The following is a 21,598-nucleotide window of genomic DNA, read 5'->3' on the forward strand; positions in this document are numbered from 1 at the left end:
ACGGGGGGTTGGTGGGGGAGTTTGTGCTAATAGCCCGGGACCAACGTGTCTTCAGAATCACGGAATCATCATTGTCCTTTTTTCTTTTTTTACCTTTTTTATATTCTAATACTTTAGAGGTATTTTTATTATATTACAAGCAGCTTGCTTCACTCCCTGCTAGTCTGACTTTCTGCCGGATAAGTTCTTGATAAGCTATCAGGCACTTATCGAAAAGATTAAGACTAAGTTACGAGCCAAATGAGTTTGTTTTGAATAGATTCCTTTGTTGAAAGTTGAATAAATCCAAAAACACTCAAGAATACAGAATTCATGTTTGGATTACATGATCACGTGGTTTAAAGGATTTGTGCCCGGTTTGTACTAATAGGCTCACCCTACATTATATGGGACTTAAACATAGTTTTTTTTACCCAACTGCGGCGAATCAAAAAGGAGGCCAATCTGTCCAAAAAGTTTGTATATCACGGCATGCGACCACGGCTATCTCCTAAACATCACTTATTTTTGACGTGACTTATTGTAGATTTGCCGCAAATGGCATTAACTACTTGGGCGGACTGAAGGCTCTCACCCGGTACAACGTTTAAGACAACAGGCCTGAGGGTGCCCAGTTGGACGCGAACCTCGACTCAGGGCGTCGTCTGAGAGGAAAAATATTTGAAAGAATTAATTGACCCTAGTGGGTCGATAGCGATAAGCGCTGATTGAGGGACCTTAACATCACTATTCGCAAGAATTTCTGAGAAATATACCTATTTTCTTGTTTCATACCTTTTAGAGCGTCAATTTCCGTAGTCGTGGTTTAGTTTTTAAACTTATATTTTTTCTCATTTGTGCCCTAATATACGATCGCTCGACTGACCATAAGCAATTATTAAGACTTGGTTTTTAGTGGCGTGCAGGACAGGCCCACTCATATAGTGCTGCCTTTATTGTGGTTCTTTAAACATAACTGATATCTATTTTAACTACTAATGCCAGTCTTTCTTTAAAGTTAAAATACCTTAGAATAACGGTATGAATTTATAAAAAATGTTTTTAAATCCTTCATAGATTTTTTATTCGTATTCCAATTTCGAAAGACCCAAATCGCTGCCAGTCATCATGATCATTTACCCGAGAAAAGGACTCCCTTTGATTAGAAAAAAGTAGAAGGTTGACAAAAAATGATCTGTTTACGTTTATTCAACGTGGTACACATGTGCGTACGCGCACCACGCGTGTAGACGCCGCAGTCGCCTCATAGACGCCGGGAGCGTCAGTCGTGTGTTCTAAAAATAAAATTTAAATTCTCCTTCAAACACGAAAATATTTTTAAATTTATTGTCTTTTAAAAATAAATATGTCCAGTAATAAATCGAATGGCCTAGAGACGACGGATTGGGCTAGGGCACCGCCGGTGTCTGGGCCTCTGTGGGAGAGGCTAGTGAAGGCAATATACAACCCCGAGGACAAGAGCTTCCTTGGAAGAACTCCGAAGAGATGGGGTAAGTTGCAGTTTAACATTAATGCATACATACAGATCACACTCATTTCCCATTGGGGTAGCAAATTCCCGTTACTACACACTACTTCCGCACCTTCCAAACTCATCAAAAATCGTCGTACTTACATGCTTGAATTTTCTCCATTGCATACCTACATACGTATAGGTACGTAATATCACGCCTATTTCCCATTGGGGTATGCAGAGACTACGAAAATCCGTCGAATTCTTCGTACTTACGCGCTCAAATATTCTCTATTACATAAGAAACAATCGTACACAACCAAGAAAGATTACAGAATGATTTCCGGACCTTATCCACACACAACAGTAATTTCTTTTTTTCAAATATCTAAGCAGGAAATTTTAAAAGTGAAATAAGTAGTGATAAATTACCAGCTCAGAGCATTGCCATACCTACACACATAACATAAACAGCCTATATACGTCCCACTGCGAGGCACACGTCTCCCCTCAACCGGAGGGGATACTGAATATTGCCTTAATACACAGATTATAATGTTTTAAGTTTACGCGGTTATCATCATAATTAAAATACATAATAACGGGTTCTTACCGCGTTTAAATCAGGGATATGAGACTCCCAATATATCGACACTGTTGCAAGTGCCATGATCACGGGATGACTTGAGTCAGCCACTTGCAACAGTGTCGAAATATTGGGAGTCTCATACCTTATGCAATAGAATAAAGAATAATTATACGCCTTTTAATGTAGCATGTAAGAATGACAGCAGGACAGAGATATACTATATCGCCTAGCGCAAAAGAGACAAGAGAAATGTCACTCTAACAATGCTATGTTAAACGGGGTAGGTACGATAAGTCCAATCAGTTTCTTGCAAAGTAATAAATTAACTGGTAGCACTTACGACCTCTAAGTTACATGTCGTTTCTGTAATAGACCAATAACACCTCATCATCATCATCATCATTATCAGCCGTACGACGCCCACTGCTGGGCCTCCCCCGAGGATCTTTACGGCGATCGGTCCTGCGCTGCCCGAATCCAGCGGCTTCCCGCGACCTTCACCAGATCGTTGTCCAATAACACCTACAAAAACAAAATTTTATAATTATGATAACTTGATAACTAATGGCTCTGCGGCAAATCCACCATTTAAGTGCTTTAAAACAAAATCTTATACTTACTGTGTAGTTTCAATTAGATAATTTATGTGTGACCTTCTCAGTTTGTGATCAAAGTATTTGCCCAGTAAGTTTTCGCTGATAATAATAATTGAGCTGTTTTTAGTTACATCATAGGTGACTCCAGAGATATCTTTATCACTAAAAATAATACCTACCTACCTTTGTTCTTTAACGAGGGTCTTTCCAGACAATGTTGACAATGTGCGTTTATTGCTCAGTTTGCTAAACATAATTATTCTATGCAGAAACATACTCCCTAGTATCCATATTTTTTCTGGAGGTGGAGGCCTGGAGCCTATAGTACAGGGTAACCTAGTTTACGCTCCAGCCTCCACAAACATATGTTAAATAAGTCAAAATGTAACTTATTACTATTATGTTGTGGAGGTAATAAACGATTTTTTTTTTTTTATAATGTTCCTCAAAAACAATATAGATAGATAGATAGATAAAATACTTTATTGAGCACAATGGACACAAAATACAGAGATAAGGACAGCATATACAGAAAAGCACAACAGGCGGCCTTATAATGGCGCTGTAAAGAATTTCTTTCTTTTTTAATAGGCCACATTAAAGCTATGCATGTAAAAGAGCAATATTATAATTTGACAGCCTCTGTGGTCTAGTGGTCAGAGCATTGGGCTCACGATCTGGAGGTCCGGGTTCGATTCCCGATGGGGACACTGTCGAAAATCACTTTGTGGGACTGTCCTTTGTTTTGCTAGGACATTGCAGGCTGATTCACCTGGTTGTCCGATAAAGAAAGATGATTTCGTGCTTCGGAAGGCACGTTGAGTCGTTGGTCCCGGGGTACTAGTCCAAATGCCTCCACTAACCCGCAATGGAGTAGCGTGGTGGAGTATGCTCCATAGTCCCTCCGGTTGATTGAGGGGAGGCCTGTGCCCAGCAGTGGGACGTATATAGGCTGTTTCTGTTTACCAACACTTAGATATTTTTTATTTGCTAGTACATCATTTCTCTCTCTTCTTCTATCGTGTGAGTTATGAGGTGGAGTACCAACCTCATCAACCCTGGTGTCAGGGTTACTATTGAGCCACAAAAGGCCCCTGACATGGCTCATGTAACGACTACTTACTTAGGTCAGTAAGTAGTTACCGCGACCAACGGCTTAACGTGCCTTCCGAAGCACGGATCATCTTACTTCGGACAATCTGGTGATCAGCCAGTCATGTCCTAACCAAACTAGGGACCACAAAGTAATTTTTGTGATATGTCCCCACCAGGAGTCGAACCCGGGGCCTCCGGATCGTGAGCCGTGAGTGGTTATTTTTAGCATTTCTCTAAAGCAGTCAATGTTATTCAGTACATACTTCACTTGTAGCAGTAACATGATCACGAAGTGTGATCAATCGAAGGGGGTATGGAGCATACTCCACTATGCTGCTTCACTGCGGATTGGTGGATGCATTTGGGCTGGTAGCCCCGACCAACCACTTAACGTGCATTCCGATACACGAAATCATCTTTCTTTATCGAACAACTAGGTGAATCAGCCTGCAATGTCCTAGCAAAACAAAGGACAATCCCACAAAGTGATTTTCGACAGTGTCCCCATCGGGAATCGTATCCGGGACCTCCGGATCGTGAGCCCTACGCTCAATCACTGGATGGAGGTTGTTATTTTTAGCATTTCTCTAAAGCAGCTAATGTTATTCAGTACAGACTTCGTTTGTAGCAGTAACATGATCACGAAGTGTGATATTACATTGGTGCTGATTACATTCCACACTTGATCGTTCGTTATATTAAACTTGGTATAGGTTATGTTTGTATTACCTATAGGTAATCTATATTCTTCTTGACGCATAAGGCATAAGCCAATGGTGAATTGAAATTGAATGAAAGATGATGAATGAAAGTGCGAGAGGCATAAATGCGAGAACTGGTATGGTAATAGAGGAACAGAATGAAAGTGTGCGCAGCGTAGGGCCCTATTGCGGGCAGAATAGAAAATATCAATAGATAATAAAGCTATGTATGTCACTGAAAAAGTCCCTGCCTATCCTGTGCGGCGGGGGTACTAGAAAAAAATTTAAAAAAAATCGTGAATTGAAAGCCCGACCACCTGCGGCGATCACTTATACATATTTAAATGGTGTGTGCGAGGCGAGGATCTTTTCCAATAAGACATACCTACATACATACATAAACTCACGCCTATTTCCCACCGGGGTAAGCAGAGACTATAGAATTCCATTTGCTTCGATCCTGACACACTTCTCTTGCTTCCTCCACATTCATCAATCGCTTCCAATAAGATTGGCTTATAAGCCACACGCGAGCACGTGAACGTCGGAGTTTTCTTCTTGATGCTTGATGCCAATGAGTGAATTGAAAGCCCGACCACCTGTGGCAATCAATTATACATAAGTATTTAAATGGTGTGCTCACATGCCTGCTATGTGCGAGGATCTTTTCCAATAAGATTGGCTATACAAGCCACATGCGAGCACATGAATGTCGGAGTTGAAGCAATCGCCGTAGCCGAAAGCGGCTGGATCACATCATCATCATAACCACTGACATCCTATAAACAAATAGACTCACATACAAACTGTGTTGTAAATAAGTAGGTATAAGTTTCTGTGTTCGTTTTCCATGTTTCTATATAGAAAATATTTCGTGTGTGCGTTGACTTCTGATGTGATGTCATTATAATGTATATATATGTAATCCGTGTCTGTGGTGTCCTAAATAATAAATGTTTCTTTCTTTCTTTCTTTAAATACGTATATATTTAGTTTTGTAGAAAGTAGAGGTATAAGCTTGTTTCCTCAAATTAAGATATATGGCTGTTCAAATAAAGTGCAATATCGGTTTTACAGTGTCGTTACACGCTGTCGCTTGTGACAGAACCCCGTCGGCGTTGTCGACGATTTCTGTCATTCAGCGCTTATCGCTATTGGCCCACTCGGCGATTGATTCTTTGAAATAAAATCCTCTCAGACGACGCCCTGAACCGATGTTCGCGCCTACTGTACATCCTCAGGCCTGTTGTCTTAACTTTCGTACTGGGTGAGAGTCGTCAGCGACCTAGCTCCATTTGTCCGGTAGAAATAAAAAATAATATCTTACCTTATTAACAGCCTTTGTGGTCTAGTGCCTAGAGCGTTAGGCTCACGATCTGGAGGTCCGGGTTCGATTCCCGATGGGGACATTGTCGAAATCACTTTGTGAGACTGTCCTTTGTTTGGTAAGGACTTCTCAGGCTTGAATAACCTGATTGGCCGAAAAAGTAAGATGATTCCGTGCTTCGGAGGGCACGTTAAGCCGTTGGTCCCTGCTATTAGCCGTAAAAACACCTCCACCAACCCGCTTTGGAGCAGCGTGGTGGAGTATGCTCCATACCCCCTCCGGTTGATTGAGGGGAGGCCTGTGCCCAGCAGTGGTACGTATATAGGCTGTTTATGTTTATGTTACCTTATTGACCACTTGTGGTTCTGCCCAACCCTATAGGAATACGGGCGTGACTAAACCCATGTCTTCTTTAAAAACCTACTTACAATACGTCGCAGTTGCCATTTTAGTATCGGCTGTCCTTGAACAAACAAAGACGGGAATTAAGGGGAGCGAATTCATATTGTAATGGCATTCAGGTTGGGCTCTATTCATTAGGTACTGGTTTTGATCCTCGGTGGGGCACTGTAAGCAGTGTGTAGGTAATATTCCCACTTTGAGAACGTTCCCGGCAGCAAAATCGCGTAAATCTTATGTTTAAACGAGCTCTATTACCTAACTTTTAGGCGAAAAGACCACAGTAGAATAGTGGGATAATAGGATAGTATATAAAGCGAAGGTTGGTGGTAGAGCTGGCAGAGGAAGACCTAGAAGGACGCACATTGACCAAACTGGAGATATCCAAAAGGTTCAGTACGATCGATTCTGAACCGGCGTGCGTGTATGAAACGATTGATGAATGTGGAGGAAGCAAGAGACGTGTAAGATGATCCGTGCTTCGGAAGGTACGTTAAGCCGTTGGTCCCGGTTACTACTACCTGATGTATGTAGTCGTTACATGAGTCATGTCAGGGGCCTTCGGCGGCTCAATAATAACCCTGACACCAGGGTTGATGAGGTCGGTATTCACCTCAAAACCCACACGATAAGAAGAAGAGAAGTGTGTCAGGTCGGAAGCAAAAGGAATTCCATAGTCTCTGCTTACCGAGTGGTGATGTACAAGAAAGAACAATTTGAAAAAAAGAAAAGCAGCCAGTGTCCTTACTATTAAAGAGTTTTTATAACAAGAACTAATGCCATCTGTTGTTTTGTCCAGCTAAGTAGTTAAAGCCATCTGCGGCAAATCTACAATAAGTCACGTCAAAAAAAATAAAATAACAAGAACTTTCCTATTTTGGGAATATTCACGGGACCGGCACATCCTGCTGCTAGCCATTGTAAACGGGTCACTTCGGTAGTAAGTATAATTATAGTTTTCATACTTAGTACAGGGACTATGTACTGTATTATTATAACAAATCCGTTATTCATCAAATTCAAATTCAAAAATATCTTTATTCAATAGGTAACATAGTTACACTTTGAATCAATTTTACATAACGAACGTCTCATCCGCCTAAAACTACTGCAGCTTCTCACAACCTGTATAGCCGGGGAAAATAAGCTGCAAGAAAAACCTCGGCACAGGGCCCTAGATGTTCTTTAAAAAAAAATATAAAATATTGGTATACAATTGAGTAATTTAGCTGCCTCATATCAGCCTACCTAAACCGTTACCTACCTACCTAAACCGTGGTAGCTGTGTTCGAATAACACGTGACTTAGATCTTAGTATCACCTATTCGAATCCCGGCTTAGGCTATAAACCACTGAATTCGTCTTCGGGAGTTTGGATTCATGTTTGGACCATAGATAATTGATTCAAAATTCAAAAATATTTATTTATCAAAATTGGTTTACAAAGTTAGCGCTTTATGAACGTCAAAAAAAATTAATTACAAAAAATATTATGTAACTAGCTGTAAAACTACTACCACATCGGAATCTGTATCGCTGAGGGAAAGACGTGGCCAGAAAACCTCCCAGCGCAGGGCCCTAGTCCTACTGTTTCATATTTTCCTTTTTTTTATATATATCACCTGGTATCCAGGATTTGTGCCCGGGTAATGGCAATAGGCTTGCCCACATGGCTGACGAGAAGTGACCTCTGCCTACCCTTACGGGGATACAGGTGTGAATGTGATGCTTTGTTTAGTTTTGACAGATGTTTGTTTTACTCAGAAATCAGAATCATTTATTCAACGTAATTATCATGAAAAAACTTGTTGAAGGTCAATGTAACATTTTTGAATTTACGTCATTTCGCAAGGTGTTATGGCTGAGGAGAAGAAATGACAAAAAACTGCAACAGCAACACATCTTTTAAAAACCAATGAGAGTATACATTACATACATACATACATAAACTCACGCCTATTTCCCACCGGGGTAAGCAGAGACTATAGAATTCCATTTGCACATTACATTGTATTTATACATTACAAGTTATTTAATAACTAGAGGAACACATTCAATACCAGACATGTTTATCATTTAGGTAGTCATTAATCTTATAATAAGCTTTCTTACATAAAGTAAGCTTCACATGAGCTTTACATTTATTTTCTCACAAATTTCAAATATTATCTGGTATTTTATTGTAAACACTCGCTACTCGCTATTGCGAGCGCAGCAGTGAACTCCCATGGAATGAAACGGCATCGGCATGACAAATGATACCTCTCTCTCTTGATAAACATAACATAAGCTCACGACTATATCCCAATTGGGGTAGTCAGAGGTACATCCATTGAAAGATGATCTAAGTACCAACACCTCACCGAGCTTTCTGTTAAACTAACGCAGTGAGCCGTATCGTCGTCAATATATGTTCGAGCCAACTGTGTTAGTGAAAACTGGAGGGTTAAAATGGCCACATCGAAGCAATTCATCTAAGAAAGCAATGTTGCAATTTGACATTTGCGCATATAAAAGTAAGTGCGCAATGCAAACATGTCAAATTGCAATATTGCTTTCTTAGATGAATTGCTTCGATGTGGCCATTTTAACCCCCCAATTTTCACTAACACAGTTGGCAATTTGACATTTGTTTGCATTGCGCACTTACTTTTATATGCGCAAATGTCAAATTGCATCATTGCTTTCTTAGATGAATTGCTTCGATGTGGCCGTTTTAACCGCCCTGCACTTAAGATAAATTAATAACTCATTGGTACAATGCTGGTACCGAGATTCGAACCGGCGCGTCTGAGAAACAAGCTATAGCTTGGTGCTATGGGATAATATCTCAAAGCGTCATAACACTAGGTAACGACGTAGCAATGCGTCCGCGATATTTCCGACCAGACCGATATAGAACGCCTTTCGTCATACCGTCGACTACGAGAAATCTTTCATAGGACATTGCACTGCATTATGAAACCAATAAAGTTTATCTTTCAGTAAACAGTTTGTAGAACTTTATCGAGTTTAAAAAAGGTTTAAAATAAATCGCCGTTGTGACGTCAAAAACAAAATACTGCATGAAGATGAAGGTCAATGGCCCTTTGACGTCGGTCTATTAAAGAAAGATTAAAAATAATCTTAAGGACGTTTTCACACTACAAAGAATTCTTATGCAACCCGAGTCCAAGAGATAACATAACATAATAAAATTCCTTCACGTCTAGGCAGAGGTGTATACTTGTATAGGTATACTTACAGTGTTAGTAACACCGTAACGAAACTTTGAGGGATGATTCAGACCATGATTCTGGGTTGATATCAAGTGGAATATTCCGTGGCAAAATAATGAAACTGAAAATAATTTAATAAAACAGTAAAATTTTCATGAATTTTCCGACAGGAAATTCCACTTGATATCAACTCAGAATCATGATCTGAATAATCCCCCTTAGTATTCGTTACGATGTCACTAACACCCTGTATACGTAAATACTTAGAGATATCGGATGACGGATATCAGATGTAACACGTAAGCTAGGTACCATACAAATAGTTCTACAACCACCGACTATTACTTACAAATCGACCTCCGTGATCCAGTGGTTGAGCGTTGGGCTCACGATCCGGACGACCCGGGTTCGAATCCCGGTGGGGACATATCACAAAAATCACTTTGTGATCCCTAGTTTGGTTAGAACATTACAGGCTGATCACCTGATTGTCTGAAAGTAAGATGATCCGTGCTTCGGAAGGCGCGTTAAGCCGTTGGTCCCGGTTACTACTTACTTATGTAAGTATGTAGTCGTTACATGAGCCATGTCAGGGGCCTTTGGCGGCTCAGTAACAATGCGGCGCTGGTGGACCCTCCTTCTGTGTTTACAACATGCCCGGTATAATAACCAGGGCAGTTAAAATGGCCATATCGAAGCAATTCATCTAAAAAAGCAATATTGCAATTTGACATTTGCGCATATAAAAGTATGTGCGCAATGCAATCAACTGTCAAAGAGCATTTTTGATTTCTTAGATGTATTGCTTCGATGTGGCCATTTTAACCCCCCCAGAACACATTCCTTGTCATTTCCTTCCAACCATATCCCAGTACAGAATTGACAGAAGTCCGTCCCCACCTTCTGGCCAAGTAGTTAATGGCCCGGTTCCTACAGACACCTCCTAATTTTAAGTTATACCCGTCATTTTCTTATCCGCGGAAAAGGAAAGAGACGGATGATTGTCAACAAGTTAATTTTAAAACGAATGAATAACCCGGGCGAATAGAATAGGCATCTCGCTGGTATGGAATCCGTTTGATGTGCTGTCTACTTAACTCTGCCGGGTTATTGGCCGATGTAAAATTTTTAACGGTTGTTTTAGATTTCTGCTTAAAATTGACGTGTATTCCATATATTTTATGACTGTCGATTATCCGTCCCTTTCTTTTTCAAGGTATATGTGGGAGGGAGCGGAGAAAAACATTCAAGCCCAATTCCCACTGTTTATTTTTTAAAGTTTTACAACAAAATGCACACACAATATTATTTTCGAGTAATTTTTCACAAAACATTTGTAATAGGTACCACGCGCACACACTTCCGCCATCTTTTCTAATCTCCCGTCCCTTTCACTCCTTACCTCTCACACTTCCGCTATATTCAGTTCCTTCCGTCTTCGCTCGTATCTTCCCTCCTTCTCGTACACCTGTACGTCGCATATCCTGTTTCTCTGTCTTTCAATTCCGTCTCATTCCTTCTCCTTTATCTTACCATCACCTTACTCTCTTACACCTCAAACACCTACACACACTCATACCCCACATATATGAAAATGACAGGTATAACTTAAAATAAAATGGGATGGCGTCTGCAGGAATTAGCACCAAATACCATCTGCGGCAAATCTACAATAAGTAACGTCAAAAAAAAAACGTCCCCACCTGTTTTTTGCATCATTGTAAAACTAACCGTATTGTCTTCAGGGATAGTGTTGACATTCTACCTGGTATTCTACGCGGTGCTGGTGCTGATGTTCGCTCTGTGCATGGGCGGGCTGTTCCTCAGCCTGGAGAAGGGGAGACCCAAGTACACGCTGGAGAGTTCACTTATTGGTAAGTGACCCTGACCCATACATACATAACCAGCCTATATACGTCCCACTGTTGGGCACAGGCCTCCCCCCAATCAACCGGAGGGGGTATAAAGTAAAAAGTAAGATGATTCCGTGTTTCGGAAGGCACGTTAAGCCGCTGGTCCCGGGCTACTAGCCCAAACACCACCAACCCGCAGTGGAGCAGCGTGGTGGAGTATGCTGCATACCCCCTCCGGTTGATTGAGGGGAGGCCTGTGCTCTGCAGTGGGACGTATATAGGCTGTTTATGTGAGGTTGAGTGGCTGTATAGACTATACATCTCTGCCTACCCCTTCGTAGATACTTTATAGAGGTGCGTCGCACCTATCCTACAACAATGCGACAACAGGAAGCAGACAATTAAAACGAGAATAAAAGTACCATAAATGTATAGAAACGTCCTGTTTGTGAAGGTACTTTTGTGGTAACACTAATTGAACAGGAGGCTATAGATACTACGTTAGTATTACATGATCTGGGATTGTGTTCGACGCCATCCGCAGTCCAGTGGTTGAGCAATCCGCAGGTCCCGGGGTCGAATCTCGGTGGGGACATAATCACAAAAATCTATTGTGAATCTTGACGTCCGTACCTGGAAAATAAATAATTAGTGATATTTTTTGACAATAGTGTCAAAATTGGCCATTGGTCATTGTTTGGATCTTCTGATTGTCCTAAAAGTAAGTTGATTCCGTGCTTCGGAAGGCACGTTAAGCTGCTGCTCGGAACCAACCCGGAGTGTAGCATCTTGGTGGAGCATGCTCGACACCCCCTTCGGTTGATTGTCATATAGCGTATATTGGTATAGGTTATTTATGTATGTTATCCCGTGTTTCACAGGGCCTGCTTTCCTAATCTGAAGATTTGACAGGTCCGGCTTCTTACAGAAGCGACTGCCTGTCTGACCTTCCAACCCGCGAAGGGAAAGCTTGCCCAATATAGGTTAGGTCACATACCTCCGAAACTCATTTCTCACGATGTTTTCCTCCACCGCTGAGCACGTTTATGATCCAAACATGAATTCCGAAAACGATTTCGAAAATCTTAAGTTTAGGCTCGGGCTGGATTCGAACCTGCGACTTTACAGTGGGTTACCACGGCTGTATGTAATGTATCAAGTAATCATTTTCCCTCAGGAGCCAACCCCGGAGTAGCGTATCGACCGCTGCCAGAAGACGGACTGTTCGTAATCTATGATCGCACCAACTCTACACACTACGAGACTTACACGGAAAAACTAGAAAAGTTCCTTAAACGTAAGTCTTACCCTTATTCGAAGATGTTGACTCAAATTAAAAAATTCAAATTCAGTAATTCAAATTCAAAAATTCAAATTCACAAATGCAAATTCAAAAATCGAAGCTTCTTCTACTCGTCCTCAGTTGACGCGACCTAAGGAAGACTCAAAATCGGTATTCTTAAAAGAAAGATGCAAAATTAGAATTTAAAGAAAAACTCAGTGGTGGCCCTGGCAAAATATTTAGGTGGTACGAGACCTCAAAGTGGCGCCCCTCAGCCCAGTCGCTCCCCTCTAAATACGGGGCTGCTGGGCAGGATGGACCAGTCTTGTTGATTTTGGCGCCTCCCCTATATCGGCGCCAGGTGCGGTCGCACCGCTCGCACCGCCTTAGAACCGCCACTGGAAAAGCTGGAAGGAGGTAGTTTAGTGTTTTAATTCGCGATTGCAGTGCAGCGCGTGCGTAGTCTAATCACAAGCGAGGGGTGATGTCGACTATTAGTAAAGGAACCATATAACGGCCTCCGTGGTCCAGTGGTTGAGCGTCCTGGGTTCGAATCCCGGTAGGGGCATGTCACAAAAATCACCCTAGTTTGGTTAGGACATTTCAGGCTGATCACCTGATTGTCCGAAAGTAAGATCAGGTGATCAGCCTGTAATGTCCTAAAGAAACTAGGGATCACAAAGTCATTTTTGTGATTTGTCCCCACCGGGAATCGAACCCAGGACCACCGGATCGTGACCACAACGCTCAAACACTGGGCCACGGAAGCCGTTGATGGTTTATCAATATATTATCATTATCCATCTAAATACTTTATGTGCAAGATCGCAAGTGTGTCAGGATCGAAGCAAACGCGAATTACATAGTCTCTCCTTACCCCGGTGGAAAATAGGCGTGTATGTATGTAATTTATATCAAAGTGGATTCAACTTGTCTTCTGCACACCCCCATGTTACGAGCATGAGATGGTCTATTGTAATAGTAGGTACAATGCGAATGAAAGGTTGAATTAATGTGACCATACGATTATTAACCTGCCCTAAACTATAATTAATACGTGTAACTCGAACCTTCAATATCGTTGATCAAAGGGAACGCAAATGATGCCTATTCAGACGCATATAAGTAGTACCGTCCTTCACTTACAATATGTGCAAGAAAGAGATGAAACTACTTTTAGTCCTGTCAAAATAAGTTGCTGGTTGCCGAATCGACAACTTAATATACTTACTTAGATATTACACTAGCCTTTCGCCCGCGTGGACTTCGCTTATCGCGCGCACTTTTTTCAATCCCTTTTTCATCCTCTTAGATGGATTATCAACCTCATCAACCCTGGTGTCAGGGTTACTATTGAGCCGCCATAGGCCCCTGAGCTGAGAAATCAGTAAGTAGTGACCGGGACCAACGGCTTAACGTGGTTTCCGGAGCACGAATCATTCTAAACTTATACTTAAGTAGGTAAAGATATCTAAAATATTAATCTGCTTACATTGTTATCATAGTAAATAATTATACTGTTCAAAATTTATTCCATAAGGGCAAGAATTAATTGTATAGAGCCTATTTCGCGAGCATTAAGTTTACTTTTGCGACTTTCTATCGAATATTTGGAATAATAAAGTAGAGCAACTTCAGATATAGTGACGTCAGCCCGGGGTGCTCCCCGAGAGGGGTGAATATATTCAAATTTTGAATTCTGTAACCGGAGACTGGGCTCTTAAGTCGAAGACGAACGATAAATTCTCTTAATTATAGTACCCATAGTTTCCTGAATTAAATAAAAGATTCTGCCCATCTCGATATAGATTAAAGGGCTCACAAAGGCATATTAATACAAAACACAACACAGCACACTCAATTTCCAGGAATAAACACCAATCTAGGGTGTGGCCATCGTAAACTGTGTATGTAGTGATGTGTCGTTCGGGAATGTTGCCAAAGTAGGAATGTTCCTGTTGTAAAAACTCTTTAGTAGTAAGGACACTGCTTTTTTTTACAAATTGTTCTTTCGTCTACTTTCATCCTATTCAAATCAAATCAATCAATTTATTTGCGAGAACACATAGAATACAAAAAAGGTGGTAAAATAATTTAAATAACAATGTTGTGATGTGTTCGGCCTGCATGCAGGCGTACAAATATACATAAAAAAATAAAAAATAAAGAAATGGTACATTGAAAGAAAATTAAATCAAATCAAATCAAATATACTTTATTTCACACAACATAGAAAACAAATTAACACAGATGATGATAGATACAGAAATTATTGAAAATATACTTATTATTAAAAAAATACAAAAGTAAAAGTAAATTAAGTAAAGTAAATTACAAAATTATTTATTAAAATTTATTATTTGCCTAAAGACTAAGTAATGAAAGTCTTTTTACATACATTTTACGGTGATTTTACGCCTTTTACTGCCTTGAATATTCCCGAGAACGGACCATCACTGGTTGTGTGTTGTATGCAGTGATGTGCTGTTAGGGAATATTCTCACTTATGTATAGAACGGCTTAAGAATACTACGTATAATAAAAATAATAGTAATACAACTTTCCTCTCCCCACCAGCGGCTAGACCTCACTAAAATCACCCCCACCCCCACCCTCTCGGTCTTACTTTATTCTTCAATCGTATCGGCGTCAGACGTCACACACACAGATATCGCGTATGTGATAACGTCAATGTGTAGTGTCTGTGTAAAACTAGGTGACTTGTATGAAATGACCGGGGTGTGTTTACGTACAAAGAGTTTTAACATAACAAATACTTTATTGCACAAACAGGAAAAAACAAAATACAAAACAAAAGAGAAATAGAATGAGTACAATAGGCGGCCTTATTGCTAAGTAGCAATCTCTTCCAGGCAACCGTTAAGTATAGGAGATATTGAATATTATGTAATATAGCGGGATAGTGCAGCATGGGAATACTTGTACGTGTAAAAATAAATACACTTATAGAGTTTTATAATACCTAATCTTCAGATAAATATTTCAGTTTTTATTGATATTTGTTTTGTATGTTGTGTGCAATAAAGTATATTTGTATTTGTATAAATAAGAACAGAGTACGACAACAAACTATATGAAACAAAAAAGCAGCATTATCCTTATTATTATTATTTTTTTACAACGGGAAAATTCCCATTTTGGGAAAATTCCCGGGAACGGCACACCACTGGTTGTATGGATGTTGTCGATCAGTGAAGCGAGCCGATCAATACTAGAATAATTGTAGACACATTGTAGTCGAGAATAGACGAACCTTGGGGTGACCATGTGAGTTTCGATTTGATTGCGATCTCATTCCGATGAAGAGGTGACCTTGGATGCATACGCTTTAAAGTACCTACCTACTCGTATAATTGTAATTATTCTATTCATAATAGGACATCCCTATTCGTCTCATGGCTAGCTTGACTTTTATGTAAGTAAGTACGGAGTTTTATGAGGTACCTAAACTATCGAGGTCCATCTTCTCTCGGGTGGGTCGTGAGGTGGATTACCAACCTCATCAACCCTGGTCCATAGGAATATTATAAATGCAAAAGTAATAAACCCTGTTCGTAATTTTGTTATCTTTTCACTTTTCATACATAAACCACAGGACCGAATTCAATGAATATTAGTACATAGATTATTCGAAATTCAAAGTCAGACATAGTGTACATACCTATATTTATAACGGTTATTGACGCCAATTAATATGCTTCTACATATAGAAACAAAAGCACATCAAAGAACGAATTCAAAATTAAATAGGTATCAACAATTTCGTTTTTTATTTCATCCAGCATACAAGTCGGAAGGCCAGCCCGGGTGTTCAGCTATCGACAGCTACGGGTACCCCGACACTCCATGCTTCTACATCAAGTTGAACAAGGTATACCGAGGTACCGTCACCTCTTTTCAATCATACTTATTCCTTAAATTATATTTACACTGGTGCTAATTCCTGCAGATGCCATCTAATTTTATTTTAAGTTATACCTGTTATTTTCTCATCCATTGAAAAAGAAAGGGACATGTAATCGACAGGCATTAAATTTATGGAATACATGTCAATTTTAAGCAGAAATCTAAAACAACCGTATAAAAACTTTACATCGGCTAATAACCCGTCAGAATTATGTAGACAGCACGTCAAACGGATTGCATACCAGCGAGATGCATATTTTATTCGCCCGGGTTATTCATTCGTTTTAAATTTAACTTTTTGACAATCATCCTTCCCTTTCCTTTTTGGTACATAAGAGAATAACTTAAAAATTAACCCGTTTTTCACAGGATCCGCTTCCCTAACCTGAAGATTTGACAGGTCCGGTTTTTTACAGAATGACTGTCTGACCTTCCAACCCGCGAAGGGAAAACCAGCCCAATACAGGTTAGGTCACATACCTTCGAAAATTGCATTTCTCGGGAATGTGGGTTTCCTCACGATGTTTTCCTTCACCGCTGAGCACGTGATAATCATTTATGACCCAAATATAAAGTCGAAATCAGACAATAATTTCTCAAATGATTGTTTCAATGATTGCCTCTCAGCAAGCTTTCTACCAACTGGGCTACCACGGCTCTCTCGACCTTGTTGTCTTACAGATCTACGGGTGGGTGCCGGAGTACTATTCGGACACGAGCTCCCTGCCGGCCGACATGCCTGAGGACCTCGTCGAGTACATCGGGAAAGATGAAAACCTTGAGAAAGTAAGATCATAATTATCTACATCCATATTGGCCTTGCTTCTTATGGTTATCGCATCAACGACCTCCGTGGTCCATTCTGGAGGTCCTGGGTTCGAATCCCGGTAAGGACGTATCAGAACACTCACCATAGTTCCGCAGATCAGCAATCGGTCTCGTCCACGGTTTACCACAGTAAGATGTAGTCATTACATGAGCCATGTTAGAAGCTTATGGCGGCTCATTAATGACCCTGACACCAGGGTTGATTTGTTACACAGTCCTCATGACAGAAGAAGATCAGCATCATTTTAGCAGGTAGTCCATCTTTAAACACAAGCTCCTTTCAAATCTCGCCAGTCTTTGAGGTTTTTTGTCTTTTTTCCACTGTTTTTGTTTCTTTCTGGATGTCATCTGATCAGAATCCATTTTATATTAATTGCCAGTAAGTACTTATGTATAATTCAATCGTTGCGCACCTCTGGTGGTGTAATGTCCTTAATGGCTAAACCTAACAATCTTCTTCTATCGTGTAGGTTGTGAGGTGGTGTTGCTATTGAGCCGCCGAAGGCACCTGATATGGCTCATGTAACGACTGCTAACCAATAAGGTTCATTAAGGTTGTTTTTAAGGGTCATGTAAACTTACCAATAAGGTTGACACCTTTGCAGCATTTTGTAGTAATGCTCCGATCCGCTCCAATCCAGAACAAGAGTTGAAACCAAACACTTTCATTTCCCCAGGAGCCGAAGATCTGGGTATCATGTTTCCAGGAGAAGGGTAACGACACGAGTATAGAGTACCCCTGGGGACGTGGTCTACCGAGTACTTCCTACCCCTTCCTCAGCCAGGAGGGATACGTCAGTCCTGTTGTTGCTGTCAAGCTGACGCCTCAGGGTATGTAACTTCAGTTTTCTTTCATTTTAGTTTAGATTAGGTAGATTACGACCATATCCCAAGCTATCCCGCTTTTCCAGCTCTGTGTGGATCTATCCTCTAAGGATAAAAACCATCAGAAATCAGAATCATTTATTCAACGTAATTATCATGGATTAAGTTGTTGAAGGTCAATGTAACTTTTTTAATTTACGTCATTACGCAAGGTGCTATGGCTGAGGAGAAGAAATGACAAGAAACTGCAACAGCAACACATCTTTTAAACAATAAGCTCACGACATTATCCCAATTGGGGTAAGTAGTCGAGCTTTCTGTTAGACCAACGTTATAGGTAACTTGTAATGGGCGGGATTAATGCTAGAAATATGGTAATGTACCACAACATAACACATAACAAAGCATCACACCTGTGTCCCCGAAGAGGAAGGTAGAGGCTTATAGTGCACCCACTCCAGATGAGGGACTAAGGAGGCCGCAACCCTTTCAGCTCTAGGTATGAGCAACGACCTTCAAACTCCTCATTTCTCATTACAGCGAATACTCTAACGATAATCCGGTGCAGAACGTGGGCCAAGAACATAATCTACAACAAGAGCATCAAGGAGCCTTCAGGGTACACCCGCATCCAGCTGTACATTAATGACCAGACTATGCCGGAAGAGGCAGCGGAGACGAACTAAACAAGCAATGCATGATGTGCCGTGCGATTCCATCGTACGAGGTTTATTTAGAAAAAAATGTGTTCGAAAACTATTTGAAAAATCAGAACGAAAATATTGTGGAGATAAAATTAAGAATTCGATTTTTAAAACGGAACGTAATAACCTTAACTTAACTTTTTGGTTGCATGGCCTGATTTAATGAAAAGTTCTTTAAAAAGAGATTATATTACTTAGAAACCCTTCTGATTTTTGTTTAAGTAGTAAAAAATGATAGTAAACGTATTTACACATCAATGAAAACAGGAGTTGAAGAATTTAGAACACTAACATTGAATTAACAACTTTATCTAATGTAAAATGTCATTTACTTTTTATTCCTAACACCACAGACAAAGTATTACTTATAATACCTATCGTATTTAACAAAGAGAATGTAATCATTACGTTTAGTATTAATTATTTCGTAATATCCTTTACGAAACATAAAATTGTGAAGTTTTCCGTTTTTTTGTATAGATCTGAGTAGAAAATATTTTCTTTTTCGTACTTGGAGGTACTTAATATATTTTTTATTAAAAATAAATTTCGCCAGGTTTGCCGCCATTTATGACTATAACTTCGCTCTTTGTAATATTTAACCTATTTTATTTATTGAATCGGAAGTTTATACTTTCACATTGATTTTTCTATGTTAATGTAAATTTTCTTACATGATCTAAATAGGTAGTTGTAAAAGTTAAGGCAGGTTGAGGCAGTTCCTAGGTGAGCGTGTACCACCTCAGACCACATTGTTGCTTACCATCGGTGAGATTGTGGTCAAACACGATCCTACATATTAAAAAAAAAAAAACAATATTAGAAGATATGTGAAAGTTGTGAACGTAAGCAGGTAACTAATGTTACCAGTAATTAGTACAAATCTATTTTGTAGTAGGTATCTTTATTACTTGGGTTATTCCCCGAAACACCCTTTCCCCGAGAGCCCCGTCCCGGAGAGCCCTGAATATTTTTTATTTTGTTAAAGCCAATAAAAAGTTTTTTCTTAAAACTGCCAGAATAGAACAGACTATGATTATTGAATAAAAAACTTAATCATATATAGATTACTGACGGAAGTGGCGGACCCCGCACTAGGAAGCCCCGATTTGTTTAATACTTACTATGTAAAGTATTTTTAGTTGATAAAATGGAAATATAATCACAATCATTTATTTATATTTAGAACGTTTCGACTTGGTATCTGGTTACTATTTTCCAACACGGGACTCTCTGGGGCGGGGCCCTCAGAGAACGGGGCCCTCAGGGAACGGGGCTTTAGATGTTAGGTATTGATTTACAGTTTTGTATAAATTGCTTATATATCTATAATAATTATACTCGTCGACGTACCTAATGCTCTCTATTTACATCAATTTGATTAGATTTGTTTGACTATTGATTGTCAGAGCTTAAAACGTACACGTTTACAAAACCAGTTTATTTTTCACCTATTTACCTAACTGTAGGTACACTTAATTATAAACATACTAGGTATATTTACTCGGTACGTAGTTTAGTAGTACTTATTTAGAAATAATGTTGTAATTAGGGATTTTCCAGGCTACGTTCACCAAAAACAATTTATAACAATATAGAGTAAATCTGAAGAAAATAGGAAGGATTTATAATAATTTTTATTGTTTGTACAATGTACCTACAAATTATTATTTTTGTCATAGATAAACAGCCTCCGTGGTCTAGTGGTTAGAGCGTAAGGCTCACGATCTGGAGGTCCGGGTTCGATTCCCGATGGGGACATTGTCGAAATCACTTTGTGAGACTGTCCTTTGTTTGGTAAGGACTTTTCAGGCTTGAATCACCTGATTGTCCGAAAAAGTAAGATGATTCCGTGCTTTGGAGGGCACGTTAAGCCGTTGGTCCCGGCTATTAGCCGTAAAAAACACCTCCACCAACCCGCATTGGAGCAGCGTGGTGGAGTATGCTCCATACCCCCTCCGGTTGATTGAGGGGAGGCCTGTGCCCAGCAGTGGGACGTATATAGGCTGTTTACGTACGTTAAGTCATAGATAAACTAAGCCAAATGAGCTCCATACCTTTTTGCCAGTACTTGAAGGTCTTGAATGTCTAGAAGGTTTATCTATGACAAAAATAATAATTTCGATCACCGAATTACGCCATCACTTACATCTATTGTCGCCGCTAAGGTCCCAACACCCTTAACGTAAGAATTACCTATTTTCTCATTACTTGCTTGATATTTGGATCACATCATGTAGGTACATAGAATTACGCTATATTTATTCTCTTTATATATTGTGCCTGGGTGTAATACAAAGGGTCATAATTTATACCCAAAAACAAATATAAAAAGGCATATAAGTTTCTGTTATCCATGAAATTAGAAGATAAAACGAAGAAAAATATGTACAACGCCATCTATATTGTTTTTGAGGAACTTCGCCTGGTAAGTCCCTCATTCTTATATAACTTTTTCTACTCTTCTACTTTAATCTGGCATTTAAATAACCAAAAAGTCTAATATAAGTACATACATAATTAAACTCTTTGAAAAAGTGTACGCTCTATGGCCTATAAAAGCATTGTTTACAAAGTGTAACTGTACTATAATGTCGCCAAAAAAGCATTGTTGTTGTTTTTTTTTTGACCTGGAAACTGGCACCTTTACTTTGTTTGGTGCCATAGATATACTATAAAAAAAAAGTATACATTTGCCGCCATTTTCCCGCGCGTTGGAAAATAAATTGGAAAATTTTTGTGTTTCGTTTAAAATTACGTCGTCGTAGAAAAAGTATTGTATGCAACGTTGTATAACTAGG

The 21,598-nt window shown here is 39.7% G+C and overlaps 1 protein-coding gene across 1 annotated transcript; it reads left to right on the forward strand.

Annotated features, from left to right (window-relative positions):
• Positions 1-1,223: 1,223 nt before the first annotated feature.
• LOC126370831 (sodium/potassium-transporting ATPase subunit beta-1-like) lies at positions 1,224-20,486 on the forward strand. Its single transcript, XM_050015857.1, has 7 exons — positions 1,224-1,490; positions 11,124-11,252; positions 12,409-12,528; positions 16,317-16,405; positions 17,122-17,226; positions 17,946-18,099; positions 18,634-20,486. Exons 1-7 carry the CDS (start codon positions 1,346-1,348, stop codon positions 18,777-18,779), a joined length of 888 nt encoding a protein of 295 aa, XP_049871814.1. The 5' UTR covers positions 1,224-1,345; the 3' UTR covers positions 18,780-20,486.
• Positions 20,487-21,598: the final 1,112 nt, after the last annotated feature.

Source organism: Pectinophora gossypiella, chromosome 1 (genome assembly GCF_024362695.1).
Source record: "Pectinophora gossypiella chromosome 1, ilPecGoss1.1, whole genome shotgun sequence".
Classification (NCBI taxonomy): domain Eukaryota; kingdom Metazoa; phylum Arthropoda; class Insecta; order Lepidoptera; family Gelechiidae; genus Pectinophora; species Pectinophora gossypiella.

What these genes read in the sequence shown, in the direction of transcription:
- LOC126370831 (XM_050015857.1), top strand. Translation starts at nt 1,346, where the DNA reads ATGTCCAGTAATAAATCGAATGGCCTAGAGACGACGGATTGGGCTAGG. An exon ending in TCTACATCAAGTTGAACAAG is followed by an intron (nt 16,406 to 17,121) that starts GTATACCGAGGT and finishes GTTGTCTTACAG; the next exon opens with ATCTACGGGTGGGTGCCGGA. An exon ending in TGTCAAGCTGACGCCTCAGG is followed by an intron (nt 18,100 to 18,633) that starts GTATGTAACTTC and finishes TTCTCATTACAG; the next exon opens with CGAATACTCTAACGATAATC.